At 42.8% G+C, this 22,957-nt stretch overlaps 1 protein-coding gene across 3 annotated transcripts; it reads right to left on the bottom strand.

Annotated features, from left to right (window-relative positions):
• On the bottom strand, positions 1-21,019 carry LOC118421428 (LIM/homeobox protein Lhx3-like). Of its 3 annotated transcripts, none has more exons than XM_035828709.1 (6): positions 20,814-21,019; positions 8,554-8,728; positions 6,502-6,704; positions 3,860-4,017; positions 3,088-3,280; positions 1-1,811 (listed from the first exon to the last, which is right to left on the bottom strand). In XM_035828709.1, the coding sequence occupies exons 1-6, from the start codon at positions 20,941-20,943 to the stop codon at positions 1,438-1,440; spliced, it is 1,233 nt and encodes a 410-aa protein (XP_035684602.1). In that variant the 5' UTR covers positions 20,944-21,019; the 3' UTR covers positions 1-1,437. The 3 variants fall into 3 exon arrangements, with proteins under 3 accessions (XP_035684602.1, XP_035684600.1, XP_035684603.1); XM_035828707.1 differs by lacking the exon at positions 20,814-21,019 and adding an exon at positions 17,312-17,758; XM_035828710.1 differs by lacking the exon at positions 20,814-21,019 and adding an exon at positions 9,129-9,690.
• Positions 21,020-22,957: the final 1,938 nt, after the last annotated feature.

Below are 22,957 nucleotides of genomic sequence, written 5' to 3'. Positions count from 1 at the left end.
TCCGATAGAAATTTCTTTATTCATATATGTACATGTCAGAAACAACGTCACAGACTCCAGCAATGGCGAAAAAATGCTACTCATGAAATTGAGAAGAAATGTTTTTTCGTGGGTCAGTGTGGTCCCTACAGTCGTCTCATAATCTGTCTGTAAGTTGATCTAACAAATTTTACAATGCTACGCTCAGACAGACAACAACAACAACAAAAACAAACAACGGAATAAATAGATAAATCATTTCATTTCCACTTCACATACAAATATATTTGGGGCTCTCACTACGATTCTAATTCAGACAACACTGAAGGATTGTTGGATCAGTATTGGCAGTAGCAATACATGATATATTAGTGGATGCCGACAGCTACTTAGAACTTTCTAGGTAAGATTCTATTCCAACACATGTTCTCTACTCATACACATTGTTGCAATTTATCCTACTTCTTCAAGTCAAAAGGACTTCCTGTGAAATGGCGTTGCTTCAGTTCTAGTAAAACATCATGGCTTTTGTGAAATAATTTATGAGAAAACATATGTACATTCTCAGCGAGAGTAACGGTACTTTCCGCTGTGTTGGAATATGAAGAGAACATGGCTGCTTGAGTACCCGGGCCGCCGTCTGTAGCTCACCGGGCGCTGCAATCGATCAGCCGCCCACTGACAGAGATTAATCCCGCGGTTACGTCTCCGACGTAATGGCCCACTTCGGAGAAAAATTAATTTTCGCGACCTCTGCTCCGCTCCTAATAAATACTGACGGCGGGTCAGGGGGTTTACGAGAAATGAAGCACTGCGCATGCATGCGCACGTAATTTATACAGACCCGTCTTCCTTGCTCTGTCATAAAAATAGAACTTTACAAAGATACGTTACCGCGGTGCGGTTTGAAGACATCGTTTTGTTAGAATCTAGAATAGGAGGGTGTCTTTCACAACATTACTAAAGAATGCTGACTTTTGTCTCCGCTATTGAGAATCTTTGACCAACATATACATAATATGCATTTGTATGTTGAGTTTGAAATTGACAACGCCATATTTCAACAGAAAATGTTATATATGATCAACCAACCCCCTTTACAAATCAGTTCAATTGTTCCATATATGTAAACCGTTTGCTGGTGTCCTAATATAATGTATGTCGGAATTAGGAGTATGCAGCAAGGTAAATGTGAGAGGAGTGACAAATTTTCTCTTCGAGAGAGTGAAGTTTTGAAAGAATATCCTCTTTTTTTTAGATATAGGAATACCGTATAAAACAATGAAATGTGTTGAATTTGTCAGCAAACCACTTTTCTGTCGGTTGGACATTGTCTACATTGTTCCCTTGTGGCGGAATGGACTCTTTTCCCCAACATGTTTGTTCTGCACAAGACCAGTCAGTTGATCATTTCCTGTTGTATTTCTCTGCAACAATGTCTGTTTTTATGGCAGTGTTTCAGTAGTGGCTGTCTACGTCATCAAGCCACGAGGAGGGACTGGCAGGGAAGTCTGGGTAACCGCCTTGACTGCTGCCGCTGGACAGGTCCGAGCCGGGTCCCCCCACCATCACCCTCATGGCTTGGCCGAAACTCTGACTGCCCAGCCCGCCATCTCCGTACGGCATGCCGGGGTGGATGCCTGGTGGGCCGCCGAGAGGGACGGGTGGAGAGTGCGACATGTTGTAGGTGTTCCCGCCTTGTAGTGTGGGGTACGGACTACTGTCTACCGGGTAGCCCGGGTTGGTAGGCATGGGGCCGAGCGCGGGGTCGCCTTCCAAAGTCCCGCCCGGGTAGATGTCACTTCCTGGGCTCATCGCTACCATCTGTCCATCTGTAGAAAATAGAGTGAAGACGGAAAAAATCTATTAGTTGTGTTATTCTTTATCAGGTTTGCTTTTGATGCTGAAGGAAGAACACAAAAGTCTTGTAAAAATGCGGCATCGAATGCAGCCCAGCCAAGCGGCCTGGCCTTGGTGCTGAACCGCTGATATATTTCTCTGGTTTGCCCCCGAGTCCAGAACCTTCCTCCGTGTACCGGGCTCCACATTCAATACAGTACTTAGCGTGGAAGATCGATGTGCAGAAAACAGTTGGCAGTAGTTTTAACGATTATTGCTGCAGTCTGTACCCGGTAAGATTGATTCTGACCTGGGAGTAGATGCAACCCTTGGGGCCCGGGTGTCAGCGCAAGACAAAAAATATGCCTGCAAATAATGACCCGTGCATCTGCCATATTCGCCCAATACCCCCGCAACAAATGACCGACTCCGCTCGCATTGATTGTGGGGAACCTTGGCTCGCCACGCCGATCTATCAAGGCGGGATAACTTCGTTTGCCTCACCGCCGTGTAGGATTACGACAAGATTCGGCCCTCAAAATTGCTGGAATAATTTGAAGGTCTCGCTCTGTGCCGTGTCCGGTCAGAAGTGATGCATCTAATTAAATTTCTTTACACCGGCAGAATTGTCTTAATTTTCTTCTCTGACCCGGCACACAATCAAGCCGTGTCAGGAACCTTTCGACAGGACTAGGCGCCAATGTATAACTTCCCTCTTGTTAGTTTTGTTTTGGATATTACAGAGGGCATACATAGGAAACTAGGAGCACAGAGCGTTCTTCAGTATTCGCACCACGGCTCTAACGGTGAACAAGCGGTTTGGTACAAGACATTGATACAGGATTAGGGCAGCAAATTAAATCTATGCTGGGCCCAAAAGAGATCATTTTCTAGCCCGGATACCTGAAACTATGTTTATGTGGAATAAATCCGGGTAAAGTGACTGGGGAGGAACAACATGGACCACCTATACAGTCCCAGAACCTGGGCTGAATTCTGCTGGATACCGAGCAAAATATATTTTTGTTTCAAATTTTTCTCATTCTCAGAAAGCGTACTAGTTTGTTTTCTTTCTGTTAGCTTGGTGAATGTTAACTGTCAAACCATGTAGCAGCTAGTTCCACTGAAAGATTTCCCTCAAAAACTTTAATTAAACACCACAGTCACCCGAAAATACCATAAGAGACATTCTAAAGAATGTAAACACATGTTAGCTATACCTTCAACATGTTTCTTATACCTATTACAATATTCATAAATGATGCATACCTGAATAAACTATATCCTTAGAGAGATCGGAGTCTAGATCGTCCACAGCGCCATTTTGTTCGCTTCTAGCCGGAGAGCCTTTCCGTTTGATATTGTTGTTGTTGTTGTTTCCGCGGAAGTACTGCCCCCACCGGGCCCGACCGGCGTCCTTCTTCAGTCTCTTCTCTTTCGCTCTTCTGTTCTGGAACCACACCTGTAGAAAATACGTGCACATTGTCATTTTCCCGACCTACATTTACTGATCACAAAATGAGGAGCACATTTCCATCATAAGTGAATGAATACCTTTATTGTACGTTTTTGCTTTCTAACAAGCAAAGTACATGTCAAGGTGAATAGGATACATCTCCTAGTGATTCTAAGTACAATCTATGTAGGGTGTGATACATGACTGAGACTACAAAGTCTGAAGTACTAGTAAACTAGTACTAGTATGTACAGGTTCAACTTCTTCTCGCTTCTTAATACAGTTGTAAATGTAGTTGCAGGTGGAGTTTAGAATATATGGTTTGTCTAATTGCACTAGAAATGTAATATTTTCAGTGTTATTTAAATGCAGAAAGCATGGAAACTTATCTTGTACACATTTGAGGAAAATATTTCTCTCATTGTTATATAGTGAACAGTCAACAATAAAATGACACTCGTCTTCTATCTTGTTCAAGTTACAATATTGACAAATCTTTTGCTGGAGAGGAATGCAATTATGTCTACCTTTTTCAACATGCAGTTTGTGTGAACTAACATAAGTAGAGAAGTGTTCTGTATTTACCTGCACTACCCTCATGTCCAGTCCCGTCTCCTGCGACAGTTGCTCCCTGACGTGGCGGGCGGGTTTGGGGCTGTTTTGGTAGGCTTGTTTCAGGGTCTCGAGCTGCTTGGCGGTGATAGTTGTGCGGGGTCTCTTCTGTGTTCCCTCCAGTTCCATTTCTGTGGAGAAACAAACCAAACGTTCTTAATACAAGGACATGCCGTGTGTCTGGGAATTTCTGTACATAGATACCAGGGGGAGGGAGAGAGAGACAGAGAGAGGGGGGGTCAGACAGAGAGAGAGAAACATAGAGACATAGAGACAGAGAGAGAGAGAGAGAGAGAGAGAGAGAAAGAGAGAGAAAGAGAGAGAGAAAGGGAAAGACAGAGAGAAAGGGAAAGACAGACAGAGAGAGAGACAAAGAGATACACATGTGCTAGGTGTGCATCAAGAGTACATGATTCACACGTCTGTTGTACAAAGACACAGTTTCTGTCTTGTCATGATATAGTATGTGATATGGTATGTGGCTCTTTTGTACATGCTAGTCTGGTACCCTATACCATTATGATCCTAGAAACTGTTGGTACAACGACCCTGTACGTGTATGACTATGAGTCCCAAACAAACATATTACAGTACACCTGTACCAATGAGATAAGTTACCAGACCCTGCACTACACTCATGGATTCTACAGCATTATGTTCTGTTAGGGATGTGTTTTACATAGTCACTTCTGTAACCACCTAGCGATGGCCTAGCCCTGTCAATTTAGGATCACACGCAACACGCACTCACACACACATACACACACTCTCTCATACACATGCAAAAACACACACTCGCGCACTCGTTCACACACACACATACAGACACATACATTCTCTCATACACATGCAAAAACACACACTCATGCACTCGTTCACACACATGTACACACGCACACACACACACACACACACACACACACACACGCACTAGCACACACACACACACACTCACACACACCCTGCTGGCGCCTCTTTCAGCCTTCCATCCCCAAAGGCCCCATATATTTATTTCCCCCAACCCAGTTTCACTTACAAGCAATTGCCGCAACGTCGTAGCCGCAGCACTAACTATTTGACACGGAAATGAGCTTTCCTTGTTTTACACGTTTTATGCCAGAATTCCAATCACCCTAAATGCCGATAAATGCGAGTAGATGGATATAAAACAGTCGGCCTCTATATCCTCAGGACGTGGTACGCGACCGACTTGTCCAGTTCACTCCGTGTGGTGGCATGTGTTTTTAAACGTGACGCCATATACATGTTTTATCCTCTAGCAGTCACAGTTTTCATGAGAACCTTTAAGGAATTGCCAAAAGAGACGAGAAAAATAGCGCAATCTCCATCTAGTGAAGAAGAAAGGCAACCCGTTCTTTAGGTATGAACTGGAGGGGTGAAACTGAATAAACATTCAGTACCACAACGGACATATATCCAAACCGGGGGAACGAAAAATACACTATTTCTCAAGAAGTATGCACAAATTATGCTCTTGAACATTTTCCCTACATTTTATGTAGTTTTTTGTCTTTTGAATCATATTTTTCGTTCCTGACAACCGGGCGCCGGTATGGAGATGTGACCCCATATAATTAAATAACTCCTCGTGACCGGATATTAACCAGCCTTTGAAATTTCCATAAGGTTTCATACCTAGAAACAACCAGAAGGAATATAAGACTTATGTCTACAACTTCGTATGAAATGTTTTATCTTCAATTTGTCTCAGCTCTTTGTTGAAGAGAGAAAGGGGCTTCAAAAAGAGTTTTTCCTTGTATATTCCATGTGAGCGTTTTAATTATTTTCTGCATTCGAATCTGTATATGAATCCAATGCAGTGCTGGGCACATTTTGTGTAGTAATATGAAATATTGATATTCCGGTTGTGTTTTTTTAAAATGAGTCATCACACTATGTGTCATTCTGATGCGGTTCTATCGCACATTCCATTGAGTTATTTAGTTACTAGTGTATAACAGTGGTGTGCCATTCGGTTCATATGTTCATATGTTTAGTATGTTTTGGACAGTTCTATGAATATTTCTATAAGATCACAATACTGCTTTACACATCTAGAACACTGTTCTAGAATAATTTGTAAAAGAAAACCGTAAGGCATTCGTACAGTGATTTGGACAATCTTTCAAGACAATCTCTTTCTCACAACGTATCTGATCAATGTAAATATCTTCACGTGAACAATTTTAGTTCTTCTTTTGTTCAGGGCCGCACTTTCAGACGATAACTAACATTCGACGTCTTCATTCTGTGCTATATACATTCTAAATATCATGAAGATTTCATCAAAGTTGTGACAGGTGAGTACATGCCTTACTTCTACTGCTTGCAATTTGACCTCTGGGACATGTTGTCATCTTGTCGCACGTGGTGTCAACTGTCTAGTGATATTTTCTGTGAGTATGGCTCCCCGGTTCCGAAGGTATCAATCGATTTTTAAACTGATATCTTCACTTCCCAAGACGGCCAAGTGAGCACTCGTGTCGCAATATCATCCCATAAACCTCAGTCATCAGACTATCAGTTGTGGAGTTTTGCCCAAAGCTGAATAAAGGGGGAGTCACTAGAAATCCTATCCACGGAATAGAGCTTACCTCTCTGTTTCGCTGCTTCGTAGTCACTTTTGCAGACCAGTTTGGCGTCTTCCATCAGATAGAACTCGTCCCCGGTGGCCAGCTGCCTCTTGCACATGATACAGGCGAAACACTGCAGGTGATAGATCTTGTCCTGTGCGCGCCTGACCACCTGGGTGGGGGGGATCCCCTGCCCACAACCCGCACATTTCGTCCCAAATCGCCTGGGGAGGAAACAGTCAAAATTGAATGTAAGATAACAGTTTAAATTGAACGTCAGGTAATGGTGAAATTCAAAGTTGATTTGTTTAGTAAGTTGAATAAAGCCAGCTATATATTTATAGCCGATATTCGGGAGTGAACATGGCTCGTCATTGCGTTGCATTAACGTGTAGAAATCTGTGATCTTCAATTTCACCCAGTGAGAATATATCAGTTTTTAGCACAAAGAATAAGGGTGTACAATTTGGCCAGTTGTTTTGGAATGACAAGAAATGCTTAAACTGAATAGCGACGCATATGTGTTAGAAACTTCCTGATAATAAATGAATGATAATATTCATTTTTTTATATTCTCAGTTTTACTTCCAAAACCCTATAGCGCAGAATACAGTAACAGTTTTCAGTACTGCTTAAGTTTCAAGACTATGTTTGCTAAGTCGTCCCTGCACCAACATGGACAGCAGCATTTGAATATGTGTAACGCTAGTTGGGCGATTGAATGAGTTGTCTTTAATATAAGATCGATCCCAAAACTTCCCGACTGTACATCATGTCATTGTGGTAATCCCTGTTCACTGGCTATCAGGTCTATGTTCGACGCCCCCCCCCCCCCCCAAACCCGAACAGTGCACACCTTAAAAAAACATATGTCGTCCCAGCATGTGCTGAAATGGCAACACTAGAGATTACGGCAGTGCTAACTGTGCCATACGCCACTGATCTGTCTTCCTGTGGCGAAAATCACGGCTTTTCTCCTGGATTTGTGGACCAGGAGGTGATAATGACTGGTGTTGTGCGGATGTACGCCGTGTGTGTCGGATATGTCGCGTTGTTGTACTGTATGTGATTGTCCAGACCAAGGACATTGTATAGGACCAAGTCAGACAGAACTCTTGCAACATTACTGTAGACCTCCAATGAAAATGCTCAACTAGAACATGACAACAAAAACGATACAAAAAGGGCTACATTTATGAATGACTGAGAGCAAAGAACAACACTTGAAAGTCCCCAGAGTCAGATTGTGAATAAACTCCTCCGCGTGACAGACAATACGGCACAAAGCGGTGCTCTGCCGGGCGCACACGGCGCTGCGTGGACCATGCATGCCGATGTTTTAATAGAATTTGTAAGAGAATACTCGTGCCTCCCCACGCGCGACAGCTTGTTGGCGATGGCCGGCTCGGTTTTCTCGCTTGGCTGCGACATGGGATCAGTTAAACAATTTGCCTTTCGACTGTCCCTAAATGGAGCCTTTCAGACCTTGTTACATCGAAGATTAAACAAGGATAAATCACGACGATGCGTGCTCTCCACACAACAATCCACAAGCCTGTTAGATCAACATGTCCACAGGTAAATATTGGGAGTCTGCGGCCGGCCCGTTCGCACAGCAGGAGACGAGACCTGCGACAAACCTTCCTTTCCAACTTCAAAAGGGTCGAACAATCGCTGTCAGTCATAGAAACTTTCAGAAACGTCATTGCTCGTACCCCCTTTTATTCTCTTGTACCACTAGTAGTTTTGAAACTTTTAAAAAATCGGAGAAACACTAAAGAAAGCAATTATAAGCCTGATATATTGCATATTTTTGGATCAGGTATACTAGTATCTATGGACCATGTCACTACACTGTTCTTGTTTAGTATTCTGTCAGAAACTGTGGCCAAACAATCCCAAATTCTGTTTTATATCTATATCTAACATAGGTGGCGGGTTTTGCAATGAAATGTTTTCTACTTCAAAACGCCTCCGGGTAAATACATGTAAGACAAGTACACATGTACTAGGCTAACATGAACAGAGTTGACAACAGTCTTCTAGGTATGTTCTAAAGACGAAGTGTTTTACCTGAAGAAGTCGTCCTTGCAGTACACGTGTCCGTCCCGAGAGAAACACTTGTCGGTGAGCTGGGCCTGGCAGTCCGAGCACTGCAGACACTTGGCGTGCCACGACCTGTCCAGGACTTTCAGGATGAAACGGTCCAGGATCACTTGTTCGCACCCCGCACACTTCGGGATGTTCGCTGCAGAAAAAATACAGAAAAAAATATATCAAACATACAGTCATGAAAACTCAAGGGAAACTCAACATGGGCCATTCAGCTTTCCCTGATTTTTCTTCTGTTTGAAAAAATAAAAATAAAAATGAAACGTGGCGCATTATGACAAATCATACCCTGTAGTATTTGAAGCAATTTAAAAAAAAAAGAAATAAGAGTTTTTCATATGCCTTCACAAAATAAACGCAATGCTGCGCGAGGAGGAGAGATGACACAAATTCAGCCCACCCAACAGCAAAGACAAAAGTTCCCTCAAAGCAGAAGTAAAAGCCTGACCGGCGATACGATCTTTAACAGATAACCGACATGTCCGCGCGAGTTGAAATCTTGTGGGAGTAACTTTAGAAAAGCGACCGGTTCTTACGGGAGTTCACGCGAATGTCCATGAGGACCGGAGCGCTGGTCGGGACGGCGGTACCCGGCTTGGTGTTCTCCGGGGGCGGCGAGAGCGGTAGAACGGTGGTCATCATTTTGCTCTGCTTGTTGCAGCTAGCACTGTTCCACACCAGATAGAAGTCTATTGTTGTATCCAGCTGGCGAGTTGGGGAGGACAGGTCCTACAGAAGTCCCGGGACTACTAATCAGAGCCGTGCGCTCGCGTGTTTAGCTACTTGTTTAGTAGCATGCATCTAAAGCAGACCGCGATGCCTCTGCGCCGAGCTCCACCAATCACAGGGCAAGAAAAGCTAAACAAAGCCCCTTTCTGGAAGCTGCCGCCGCAGGGGACAACAGGCGGGGCCGCTGCATTGTTTACGTACTGCTGCTGATACCCCGCTCTTGTTCTACCTGTTGTTATGCAAGTGTTGAGCGAAGATTGCACAGAGGGACTGCACACGAGCAGGTGTAACACAGGTTCTACAGATGGCCTACTTAATGCTGTGGTGGAAGACAGTGCTTAGGCCCTGAGGTCACAGTTCCAAGGTGGTCTGTCAGAAAGTCATGTACTGATATGAAATTAGATCATCACCAGTCCAGAGACGCGTACCTCCACAGGTACAGAAACGCAACGGAAGTTTAGTCTCCGAAGAGAAATAGAGAGTACATGATATTAGAATCTTACTGTGGAATAGATACACATTTTCTGCATGCAGCGTCGAGAAACAAAACAAAGAAATAGAACTATAAACAAAAGGATTGTATGAAAATATGCAAACAAATGCTCGGTAAGTGCAGGTTATACCATGTATTTACAATGTTATTACAATGGGTTTTGAATTCTTGATTATGTACTCCTAGCAGTTAGTGCAAACCACACATAATGCCATTGTTTGAATTTCTCTCGTATCACATTGAAATTACACGACAACTTGGTCATTGTTAATGATCTACTACAAAACTCCCCATCATTAACTGCTAAATATAAAATTTGATGGCTAACATTACAAGATTAACTTGACCAAAAATAATTTAGAAGTTCTCATGTATTGTGTGTACTGTATATTTACAATCAGTATACACACATATCAGTATCAGTATTTATTTTCCTCGCGACTTGTAGATATGTGTAATTCCATCTTTAGCCTGTACTTAGAACGTACCTCTCGCGTCCTGTATGTAAAATTGTTCATAAATATCTCTGTTTCGCGCGATTTAACAAGAATACTCTCTGATATCTATGTTTCATCTCTTTTTGTGTGAACGCAGTCACATATCGATAACATACGGTCGCATAATTCCACCAGGTGCCATTATACCGCCACCTCAAAAAACGTTGTTATAGAGGCCTTCTCAAGATTGTCGTCAACACCTAAATATCTGCATTGTATTACATATAGGATATTTAACATTCGGTGTTGAAGACAAACTTGGGAAGACCTCTAAACTAACATTTTTTTGAGGTGGCGGTATTATGGCACCTGGTGGAATTTTATGATAGTCGATGTTACATTTTGTGATATTTAGACACCGATATCACTCGTCAAACGACACAACATTGAACCGCAGTGTCTGTAGCAGACCTAGTGATACACTTATATTAGTAGAATATTCTTCTGTTATTAAAGAAGATTCGCAATCATTTGACTGAAAGACGTAACAAAAGAAGCCGGTGTCTTTGATGAGGCCGGTGTGTTCAGACTTTTATCACACACAGGTCATAGTCCTGTTTGTTTGTTTGTTTGTTTGTCTGTTGAAGAGAGAGCTCAGGATCGTACAACAAACACCTCGTTAGCCAGACTAACAAACGAACTTCGCATTTCACCGCCAGGGTTTGACTAGACCACTGGATAAACAAGAGGGCATTCCTTCTCGCGTTCTTAGCACAAACAATGGCCGAGGTGCCAGCCGTACACAGCCGCATGTTAGGTTTACAAGGATGATAAAACTACATTTGTGTTGACAAGAAGGGGAACATGCACCTGGCGATATACACATCTGCAACTTCTGGTGAATGCAGATACACATTTTAAACGCCTCGGTTAAAAAATAAAACTGACAAAATTCGTATTCGTCACTACCTAACGGCGAGATATCACTCATCACATTATTGACGAAATATGGATTACATTCATATGTATATATTGCATCACATTTTTTCAGCGTTATTTGAAATTTCCTGGGTCTTCCATACCGTAGGCAAATGTGTCAAAATATCATGGAGATGAAAAAAAAATGTTTCCTGTAAGATTTGTTCGAGTAACGATGACTTGATAATACGTGAAAGAAAATAGATGACTCGCCGTCACAATCCAAATTTGTAGAAGACTACTGTGTCGCTATTGTCCATGTGTTGGGGGCAAAGATTGAGCTGAGGGTATCAGTTTGGTACCAAAACAAACGTTGATCACTTATCAGACATTTGACAAACACAGACGCACGCCCGCCGCACCCCGGGCCCCTGTCAGATCCATCCACAAACTATCTACTTCCAATTTACTAAACGACACTGATTTTCCTCCCAGACATTGAACCCATAGTCATGGATCTCGCTATAATCCAATAACCAACCCCCTGACGTGGTTACGTCCAACCCCGCCGTTTCCTTGTTTTTGAATTTTAAAAATTGTAGTTGACGTTCTGACCGATTGCATCTGCAAAAATGTAGTTTGTGGTCACTAATTGCTTAAAGTAATAAAGCAGGCGAGACATGTGGCGACGGCTTTTCTTCTAGGAGCTGAAATAAACCAATTCTGTTCCTTCAGGGGACGTATCGAGGAGGAGGAAAACCCTGAGTTTTCTCCTGTGTGCAGAGTTTTAATTTCTTCCCTCATCTACACTGACTGGCCATATATAAAACAACATGAAACAGATATGTGGCACCTCTCATACGGAAGGGGGGCTCCCAGATATCTACTCTGCATAATAAATTCATTGCTGTACTCGTTTATTCTCAAATTTATTGTATAAATAAAAACATACAATTACACCCAAACAGCTTGAAAGGTGAACAAATGTTCAGATATAATATCAAACATTTGGTTTGGAGCAAACAACGTCGAATTCTGTCCAATCATAATCTGAAATGTTCTCGTAACATCATCACTGAAGCTATCCGTTACGCCAAACAAAATAGACTATTTATTGTTCGCTTTTGTGCTTTCAAGAGAGACCGATGGTGAAATGATAATCGAGAAATGAAATTTAGCCTTCTTGGTTAAAGGGAACAATGATACCAAAATGTCACATCTTGAAAGTCAGACTCCACCGTTCAAGGCATGTCACACCCTGAACGTTAGATTAGAAACTCTACCGTTCATGTCACACCCTGAACGTTGGTTTACAAACTCTACCGTTCATGTCACACACTGAACGTTGGTTTACGAACTCTACCGTTCATGTCACACCATGAACGTTGGTTTACAAACTCTACCGTTCATGTCACACCCTGAACGTTGGTTTACAAACTCTACCGGTCATGTCACACACTGAACGTTAGTTTACAAACTCTACCGTTCATGTCACACCCTGAAAGTTGGTTTACAAACTCTACCGTTCATGTCACACCCTGAACGTTGGTTTACAAGCTCTACCGTTAATGTCAAATCCTGAACGTTGGTTTACAAACTCTACCGTTAATGTCCGTAAATCGAATATTCAAATAATTCTGAAAACGATATTAATCAACGGTGGAAACAACTATTCACCAAATATAATTTTAGTCCTGTGGAAACAATATTTTCTCCTTGTGTCCAGTTAGGGACTGCTGATATCATATTATATAACGTTACATGTAGCTTCATGCATGCTTAACAAATTGTGACACACAGTCCTTCCTGTGAATTTTCTTTGGGATTAAACAAATATCACTAGAAATGTATGCGTTGATACAGATGACTAACAGGGCGTACTTCATGTCATCTAGAGGGTATTTTTCTGTCACAGGTACATCATCTCTCCCCGTGCCATGTTTAGATCTACCTTTTAGACAATAACTGCTATCAGACCATCTGTTGATCCAGACCACATGTCACAGAGTCGGCTATATACCTGTCCCAGCACGAGAATAGGGCATCACAGTTTGTGTTCATACAATTTGAGGCAACAGTACGTTTTTCGCGTAATTTTTTTCCAAGGAACGTTAAGGTGGTTGCGTTTGTTTCTATCCCGGCAGCACGCAGGTGCGATGCCGCCGAATTGATGAACTCATCACGCTAACACCGGATGCGTGCCGAAATTGTTCCCATTCTTTTTTTACCCCGAGCCGGAAAATGCGAATGTCAACGAAGATTCGGCCATCCTTACAAATGGTAATAGCGGCTATTGTGTGGCGATTTCGCCGGCTATTCTGGGCGAGGGTCCCAGGCGAAACGGGACAAACTCTCCCTGATTTCCCGTGAAATTGTGGCTGATCAAAATGCCACGCGCACACAATAGGGAGACTCATAGCGGCTAGCCTGGCCAAAATCTTGGTAGGGAGAAACCACACTTTGCTCTGGTCCAGAAATACCGTTCACAGAACGATCTATTAAAGAAGTTCAACGTACTTCATCTGTTGTTATACACTTTGTCGGCCTTGATGCAGTTTCAAGTCACATCTAGATCTAGCTAAGCTATCAGACCTTGTCTTGATATGGTTGTATACGTGTGTTTAGCTTCGAAAGCGAAGGGATGTCCCCTTTTCAAAACCTTTGTCCGCCCTGCAGATAGAAATGCTGAGTTACAAAATCTGTCTGTAAAATTCAAGTGCTTGCTTAAGAAATAAATACTAGCTACGCGAGAAAATTGAATTTGTGACTCCGGAGCTCCCATCCCTAGTGTTTGACCTGCGGATCCGTGTGTTTGCTCTAGCAGACGTTGAAAAGCTCATTGTTGACTGTTTAGTGAAAAAGTGCAACACTGTATCCAGTAACTATTGTGTCGGAATACCGCCTTTAGGATGCTCGCGATGTGTGACAGATGTGTAAACCAACCAGTCGACTTTTTACATATCCACGGAATAACAAACTCGACAAATGGACGATGTTTGGAAATACATCTGTTTAAGGATCGTGAAAAGCTGGCATTCGTAGAAAGAATTTCCAGCAACGCTAGCCAAGGTGTATGTTTGCCATGTATTTTAACTGGTCACTATACCAGCAGCGAGTTTAGCGTGGTCAACAAAAATATGTTTTTCCTCGTAAAAATGTGCAGGTTATAACTGACCATTGTTCACGTGAAATGTTCGTCAAGCAACACTGAAGAAAATATGAAATAGCAGAACGTATGACAGAGGGAATTTTACTGACAAATTTAGGGAGTTTAGGGAGTAAGAGTACAGGTTTTGTAGGTTTTCACTGACACCCACAAACTGCATCTGTTAACATCATCCTATGCATAAATATCCAGCGCCAAAATCTTGCATTTTAGACGTCTACGCTTGTACATAAATTCTCTTGGCACGTATTTTACACACAAAAACCGAATGACTACTACGTAGAAGACGAGAGTTATTGACATAACATTGTGGGGCATTTGGCCCTGCTTTTCTCTGTAAATAAATGTATCCAACATCGAAACTTCCACCCGCCGATAGCGACAGTACGGGATAGAGACATTACCTATTCATCCGGCGGTTTAACCGCCTCAGGCGATTTTCTGTTTAAACTGACGATTGTGGTCTTCAATAATAGAAAATAGAGTCGGCGCGTGATCATCGAGCTACAAAAGCCTCGCACACAAAAACTGCCATATGTCTTACTAAATATTGCGACTGCTTCCATTTCGAAGAAAACCGTATGGACATATTGGAAAGATTCCCAACATTGCACAGAAACCACGATAAATTCCAACCACCTCTTCTGTCCAGACCAGCAATGAAAGAGCCTATCATCTCACACAACTTATACATGAAGAAGAATTGTAAGAAGATCGTTACAAGCTAAGAACATAACAACAGTTTGCTGACAGGACAAAGAAGGGAATGTTAATCGCTACGACCGTCCTAGTACTAACAACCTTTCGAAGGTCAGAATCATCAAATATGAACAATTTACTACTATGAAGGTTTCAGTCTAGAATACCGTGGGGGAAATACCAATATAAACAGGTGTCAAGTGAGAAAAATTGAAAGATAAATAAAACTACAAAAGGGAAAACCTAGGGTAGAACGAAGCTGAGGTTAGCTGTTTTATATATAGACAAACAAGGTTGTATTTTGTTCATATCAGAAGTCTTGTTCAGTGTACCTGTTAGTGTTCGCAGTTGTTTTGTTAATGACAACACCTGTCGGCCTACCTGTTCCACCTGACCGACCACACCACAAATTTGAACAATGAATTTGTAGCAAAAAACTCAAAATCTCCCCGGATCAAACTCTCATTTCCATAACATCTCATATTTTTTGCCGTGTTGTACAACAGAATGAAAATATCTGTCGGTCTATAGCTTCTACATCTAGACGACTGAATGTGACAATTTCGTATGAAAATGGTCCTATTTTAGATAGTTCACAATACAAATGCACAAATAAAAGCTAGTAGAAGGAACAAATGCAAGAAAAGCTGGTAGATATTTGATGTTGTATAGGAAAGACATGTGATACGGAAATGGTTTACTCTTAGCCGATCGGGTTATGTTTTCCCTTTGTCATATTGCAGATCATTTTTCCGTGGCCTTTATGCACTTAACGCATCGTATGTGATGCCGTATGCATCCCTGACCATAATCATCTTCCACAACACACCTGGCACGTGTCGAAAACACAACTGGGACTACAGGTGGATTTTACTGAACTGGGCAGACCGCAGCCACAGTTTGCAGGGTTCTATACTTTAGAAAAGCGCTGTACACTTGGGGTTATTTTCGTTTGCAAAAGCTGCAGCAGTCGGCACTGCGCAAACGTGTATTCGTCTTTCCTTAGTGTCAGGATGTAATATAAATGGTAACGCGGGGACTCATTGCGGCTAGATAGGGCTATCTTTAGCGTACTCTTAGCGCTCAATGAAGTCGATTTTCGAAGTATCATCTTTTCTCCTTACAGAAAACAACAACAACAACAACTAGCATTTTGCGCCACAGACAAACTGTATCAGAATTATGAGAAAACAGAAGAACATGACGAGACAATGTCTACCGCAAACATCCAGTTCAGTTCAGTTCATCCTCATACGAGGTGCCATTAACAATGTCTGACCATGCGTTTCTATCTAGCATGGCGGAGAAAAAAAATAAACATCTTAAAAACAGTACTTTGAGGCGCACCATACGCACATATACATACAAGCATTCTATTGCAGTCGGACATAGATACGCCTAGCATCTCAAGACATTCCCCCAGATAACAGATAGGGGACTTCCTTCTAGAAGAGACACTTTTAAATGATACAACACTAACGTCCTTACAAGGTGCTGAACCTGTGCAGCTTGATTTTCTGCTTCAATCATTTTCTTTCGTATCCCTCATTCTATTGTCATGAAATTGTCATCGATGCAACGAGGAAAATTTGAGGGCTAGACATTTTTAAGTAAAACCGAATTCCAACTGCGTTGAATAAAACTCTGGAAAAAAGCTTACGTGTGGGGAAAACTGTGACGTCTGGTCGTCAGGAAGGGCGGGAATCCGGTGAAGATCGTGCGGAAAAGGACAGAACTGTCGGCCAGAAAGCAGCCGTCCGACACTCAAGTAAGTCCAGGTCTTCAATGACAAGAAGCTCCATCAAGTAGCTAATATAACCGATGCAGCTATAAATTGATTAAAGTGAACATATCGAAACGGCTCTACGTGACAGGACGCTACACCGCTGCCAAAAATTAAATAAAAATCCTGTAATTTCTGGCAAACGAAATCGCCGTCGTAACGTGCGGTTTACTCTCCTCTCGAAATTGGAATGCTCACTCATCTTCCCCGGACTCGGCTTCCGATATCGCTCAGGAAATTGGAAAAGTAAACACAAAAATCCACTAAAAAGAGAGAAACTGCCCAATGGTTCTAATCTCCTCAGACCCATATTGTTTGTCCATAAGTTTAATTGCGGATAGATACAATCACTTAATGTGGGGGCCTCTCAAATGTATTAGCCTTGTACTTCCTCAAAACTAATTTACCCGCCAGCAAATAACTTATGTAGCACAAGGTAATGAGAAATATTGGAAAAATGAATCGAGATTATTAAAGTAGCGACGCGCGAGTACCTTCAAGGGATTTGTCGTTGGCCAGTAGCGCGTACAGCACCTCCGGGGTGGGGGCAGTGGAGCCGCCGGTGGGCGCGCCGTTGGACGGGGCTGGCGGGCTGGCTGCCGTGTTGGCGGTGATCGTTACCGGGGAAGGTCCTGCTGTCAGCGTCGACATTTTCCTCTCTCCTCAACGATTCGCGGGTGCAGTGTTCTGTAATCCAGGCTCGGGTAAGAAACGGAACGACTCGAGTTTGCCCAAAACACGACCGAGAGTCGAGGTAACCGTCCCCGCTATTTGGTTATCAGTGATGACGTGACAGTGCCTATATATCACCCGGCTTGGGTGCACCTAATTAATATATGCATATCTATAACCGGGCCTTGGTGGTCGTGTGGTCGGCGACATGGGACCTGGATTCACCGAGGAATGACAATACCCGAGCCGCAGGTGAATAATAAGCTTAATGTGATGCATACAAGTTGTGAACTCATCTGGTAGTTTGGAGGAAACTGCTGGGATGGGTGGGTGTGTATGGGGTGGGGTGGTCTGGGGCATGGGTACTGTGAGCAAGTTGTATACGGGGAGGTGTGTTCACACTAGAACTTAAAAAACAGGTTTTTGTTGGGAAGTAGAGGACTCTAACAAAGCAGTGGTGCCCTCATGACCAACACCACAAGTCACAATGGCCGCCTGATCTAGTACGACTACTCATGATTTATTATCTCCTGATTACTGGCGACAACAAGGCATGGTGGGACTAATGCGATGACGTGTAGACTATGGGAGAGATTATTCAGAAGTTATGGGTCATGTATTGTGTGCCGTCCTCCCCAACCGTGGCGCGTGCCGGCCACGCGACCAAGCAACAGCCATTTACACATGACAAGAAAGAAAAGATGTCTTCAACAATACGTGCTGTTGCGTCTCGCATATTCTAAGTAAGGCATTGCTAAACGATGAATGCAGTACAACTCTATGTATTTTCACAAGGAACTATGTACAGTCTATGACTCTATGTATGTTGTAGATATTTCAGTTTTTCGACATCATATTCAAATTTGCCTTGGCAACAACCGACAAGAAAGCAACAGATGACAAGATAGAAAAGATGTGCTGAACAATATTGTTGTTTGTGTCTTATACATCCGTAGGCATCGCTAAACGATGAGTGCAGTACAATGCTATGTATTTTCTCAAGGAACTATGTACAATAGTCTATGACTCTATGTATGTTGTAGATATTTCAGTTTTTCGAGATCATATTTAAATTTGTCTTCGCAACAACCGACAAGAAAATGAAGAAAGCAACAGATGACAATGAATGAAATGAGAATGGAAAGATGCCTTAATCAATACTGCTGTTTGTGTCTTGCATATCCTAAAGCATCGCCGACAATGAATGCAGTTCAACGCTACTGTGGCTATATTTCTTATAGATATTTTTTTCCAGATCGTATTCAAATATAGCTCTCTTCAGCGAAACGTAATTTCACAGTTTTTATTTTTTATATTTTCAGAAGATGGACGGTCGGAGTAAGTTTACCCCGTGCACGTGTGGCTCCACCCACCTTACACTAGCGGACATGTTGTCCTATCACCCTGGGAAATTAACCATTTGTAGCTGGACCAGATAGTCCTATAGGCTGTATGTAGGGGAGATGCCATAAACCCACAAGTGTGCGGATCTGCGTATTGGCGCAGCGCACCACGCGCTGATTAGTTGCTGGGTGCTGATTGATTTGGGACCACTTGGGGGACCCAAAGCACCAGTTATACAGAGTGATTGGCACGGGTGAGATGTTCCCTACACTGTGGGATACAAACGTGCTGTACACCTATTTCATAGCACCGAGTTCAACCACCTGAGTTAAAACGTTTGAACGGTTTGAGTATAGAACAGGTAACGTTAAGCCAAGTTTGTGTGGTGTAAGTATATGGTGCCACAAATAACAAGCTCTGGGCTGGAATTCTTGTGTAAGGAAAATTCCCCAGCCATGGAATACAGGGCGATTTACGGTGACCAGAAGAACTGGAGACAATTCCATCAACAGTACAGCCCGCAACAGGCCTCCACACAGGGAAACTGACACCAACAGTAACATAAGTATCCGTGTAATTTGGGAAATGGTCACAAGTGGAGAATGTGTTGAACGCCACAGGGCTATGTGGTAAAATCATTAGCTACCTGCTGGTAAGATGACCCAGGCCATTAAAGTCTATGGCAGGCGCCGTACCGTAACATATACACACACAGTCGCGTGCCCGGCAGTCAGCCGAACCTCACCCGCCAACTGCCCCCACATGCCGCGATGAATATATTTATGATCCGACGTAATGTAACATTTGGCAGGCCATACTAACAACACAATAACCACATTTACCGTGGGTCTGGATTTGGGAGCGCTGATCCAATTTAGTAAGCTGCGTATTTATGACTGGAGTGTCTCTTGTGCCTGTAGGGATGTAAACCACACCGCCGTGAGAGCCACTTCGGGGCTCTCAACAAATGACATTTGGTATTCTACTTTATTTCTAGACGCTAGACAACGTTGCTGTAGTGTCAGGGTTAGTGTATTTCTGATTCTGATGCAACAGAAGTATGACCTTAGATAAAACAGAAATTAAAATACACCAGAAAGTGTCTTTGAGTGAAATTGCCCATAGAGAGGGAACCGATGGCCGTTACTTCCCTATTCTAAAGGTATCCGCGCATCGCCATGTGGAACGCGTTTCCTTTGTATGCTACCGATTTTACTCGCTGCGCGCCGTCCCCGTGGGGAATACACGGCCCTTGTTTAAGAACATTAAGTTGATTAGTTTTCTTTCCAGGTCGAAAAGAGACAGAAGGATATGAATGATGGAGAAAATTTCATTATACTCCGACGTGGCCGTGCCGTAAACAGGCGGGGATGGCGGATCTCAGGTGCACACTCTACAGTCTAATTTTTCCAGCCGGGCTATGGGGACGGCGGCGATTGTGTTATTCTTTGTTTACCTTGGATATCCCCCTTTACAACCTCGCCTATCAGTGCAGTTATCAGAAGAGCTTAGATCATTTGTGTTGAGCCTACAATCATTATGTAGCGACTTTAGCCGGACACAGTGTTACATATATAACTACATATTTACAGTGCATATATTGGACAAGCTGCAAGTGTAGGACGTACAAGAATCATATCATGGCCATACATGCTAAAAGACCCGTCACACTTTCAACAACATTCCAGCAAATGTTTAAAGGCTCGCCGGGCGAAATATTTATCCTATTTGACAGCCTCTTACCCGCCAAGCAGAGGAAGAGTTAACTTCGTTTTTTTTTAATTGTTGAGGCTATGGCCAGATACCCTCAGACGAAATCTCCAAAAACGCATTTAAGATTGAAAGATGAAAAAAGTACGTTCAAAGCAAGGATCTAGGATCAGTGCACAACTACGAGTTACTAAGAGACAGCAGGTGGTGAGAGACATTATCTTGAAAGAAGCGAGAGGTCTCGGCACAGGTTTGCAGTACGGTTTTTACCTGCGCTGTCAGGGGAGAACTTTTGTGAGGACCAGACGGGGTGCACGCAGCTTGCTACCGTCACGGGGTCGTTCAGCATGAGCCTCCCGACCGTCGGCCTGCCCAGCTCCCGGCCTGTCTGCCTCCACATCGCCGCAGGCACGTTTGGTAGGCACAAAATCTAGCACAGATGTACAACGGAACCACTACGCACCATTCCCCGCAGTTCCGCCGCACCGAATGAGTTCGGTAGGGCCTTCTTTTCGCTAGAATGAGCCAGACATAATCAAGCGTGGAATTTGTATCAATATTAAACGTACCTCCTACACACACCTCTGTTTTATGGGAGTCCTTGAAAGAAGAACAATAGCCACCACCATGCAAGCGTAATTTTTTATCCCAGCAATGTTTCTGTGTGTATTTAAAACGAACTAAATGTTATATTCAAATCAACAATACATGGTTTTCGGCACAGACACTAGCAGTGCCTTTTGCCAAGTACGTAACGTTATTTCCTATATACTGTATATTATATTCATATCGGTGTGTTAAGCTGCACTTGATAACGTTTGTATCGGGACAGACAACTTTAATAACAAGACAACTTATCGTACTATTGCGATTTAATACTTAAGTACCCATCAGACTAGCATCTATCTTTTTATGTTCTCCTTTATTTTACTATGAGCACTAGTAAATTATACTACGCGGTGAAGCAAAAAATGCATTTCATGTCGGAGTAGGGGTTAAAGTTCATATGCTTCCTTCCTGTTTCCCTCGAACTCTACAATGACAGGGACATACTAGTAGCTAGAGCACCTACATAGAGTAATGACTAGCTATAACACATGAGATCAATTCAAGTTCAAACTAAACAAACAAAGACGAATGCAGATGTCCAAAAAATACAGTGTAGAGGACAGGGATCTGTTACAGAAGCTATTCTCGTGCAAACTGATGATTAAACGCGCTGTCACGATATTTACATGCTTAGAGCTTTACCAACTGGTATTCATTTATGAACAATGGTAGAACAGTCCGTGTAATCTGTGCATGTTTAACCATTATAACTATTATTGTTTTAGTTCAGACCATGTCTGCGCCCATGAGACAAACATACCGTGGGTAAGACTAACAAGTTGCAACCTTCCTCCATACCCAGAAAAACGTCCATGTCTGGCACTGGTTATGTCACGTGTGGAAGGCATGTATGTGGTGTGTGGAGGTTGAAAATACCGCATTTCCACGAATATTTCTTCACATATCTCTTTTCTCACCATTGTTGGAATGATCGCCTGTTTAGATCCACGGTATTAACAGACAATCGGCAGCACAGATCTTGTGGGAGTGTTGGACAATACCGCACCACCGGCACCTAAGCGGGTCTGGTAAAGTTACTGTAAGGAAATGTTTTACAACAAGAAGCTCTTCCTCGGGTATCCACGGTGTCATAACCGGTACTAACAGATAGCCATTTCGTTTAATGATAAGCTATGGCTACAAGGAAGTCTGTCCAAGTCCGATGGTCTTTTTACCGTTCGTGACGTAAACAAATGAGCGGAGACCTTACTTAACCTTGCGAGGGGAGTGTCCCTGGAATTGAGCCATTGTTGTATTGTCACAATACACCTGCCTAATATTCACGGTCTTATGAACAACCATATCAATACTTTTTCATATACTGCGGATTATCGAGATTAACTGCACATGTGTTCATGGATGAAACAAATGAATGCACTTGTGGTCATCAACATTAACTTCATTTTTCATCTACTAATATTGTCCTTACACTGCACAGCCTTCCTTGTGAGTTTTGACGCACATTCTATGAACTACTCGTATCGTACGAATTCATGGGGTATTGCGGCCTCAACATTTATATTATTATTATTATTACAAGTTTTAGATATGATCGGACTGTTGTCAATTTTCCTTGTGTGAACCAAGGGGCTTTTATACAGTATATAAGCTCCTTGTATGAACCCAGACCAGCTATCGAACCATTCTGGATGTGTAGAAGAACTCTAATACCCAGCAACACACGCGTTAGACCACATGGCATCGGATAACATAGCACTGAGTGCCCCAGAGGAGTGGTTATTTAATTACAAGTATTCATGTCGGGGTCCCTCGCGAGGCAACAGTTTTGCTCCCCGCCTCTGCCC

This window comes from Branchiostoma floridae, chromosome 8 (assembly GCF_000003815.2).
Source record: "Branchiostoma floridae strain S238N-H82 chromosome 8, Bfl_VNyyK, whole genome shotgun sequence".
In the NCBI taxonomy this organism is placed as follows: domain Eukaryota; kingdom Metazoa; phylum Chordata; class Leptocardii; order Amphioxiformes; family Branchiostomatidae; genus Branchiostoma; species Branchiostoma floridae.
Note: the sequence above shows the minus strand (reverse complement) of the source record. Positions and strands in the feature narration are given on the sequence as shown.

What these genes read in the sequence shown, in the direction of transcription:
- LOC118421428 (XM_035828707.1), bottom strand. Translation starts at nt 17,468, where the DNA reads ATGTCGACGCTGACAGCAGGACCTTCCCCGGTAACGATCACCGCCAAC. An exon ending in CAACGACAAATCCCTTGAAG is followed by an intron (nt 8,729 to 17,311) that starts GTACTCGCGCGT and finishes TTTTTTCTGCAG; the next exon opens with CGAACATCCCGAAGTGTGCG. An exon ending in TGCAAGGACGACTTCTTCAG is followed by an intron (nt 6,705 to 8,553) that starts GTAAAACACTTC and finishes TTTCCTCCCCAG; the next exon opens with GCGATTTGGGACGAAATGTG.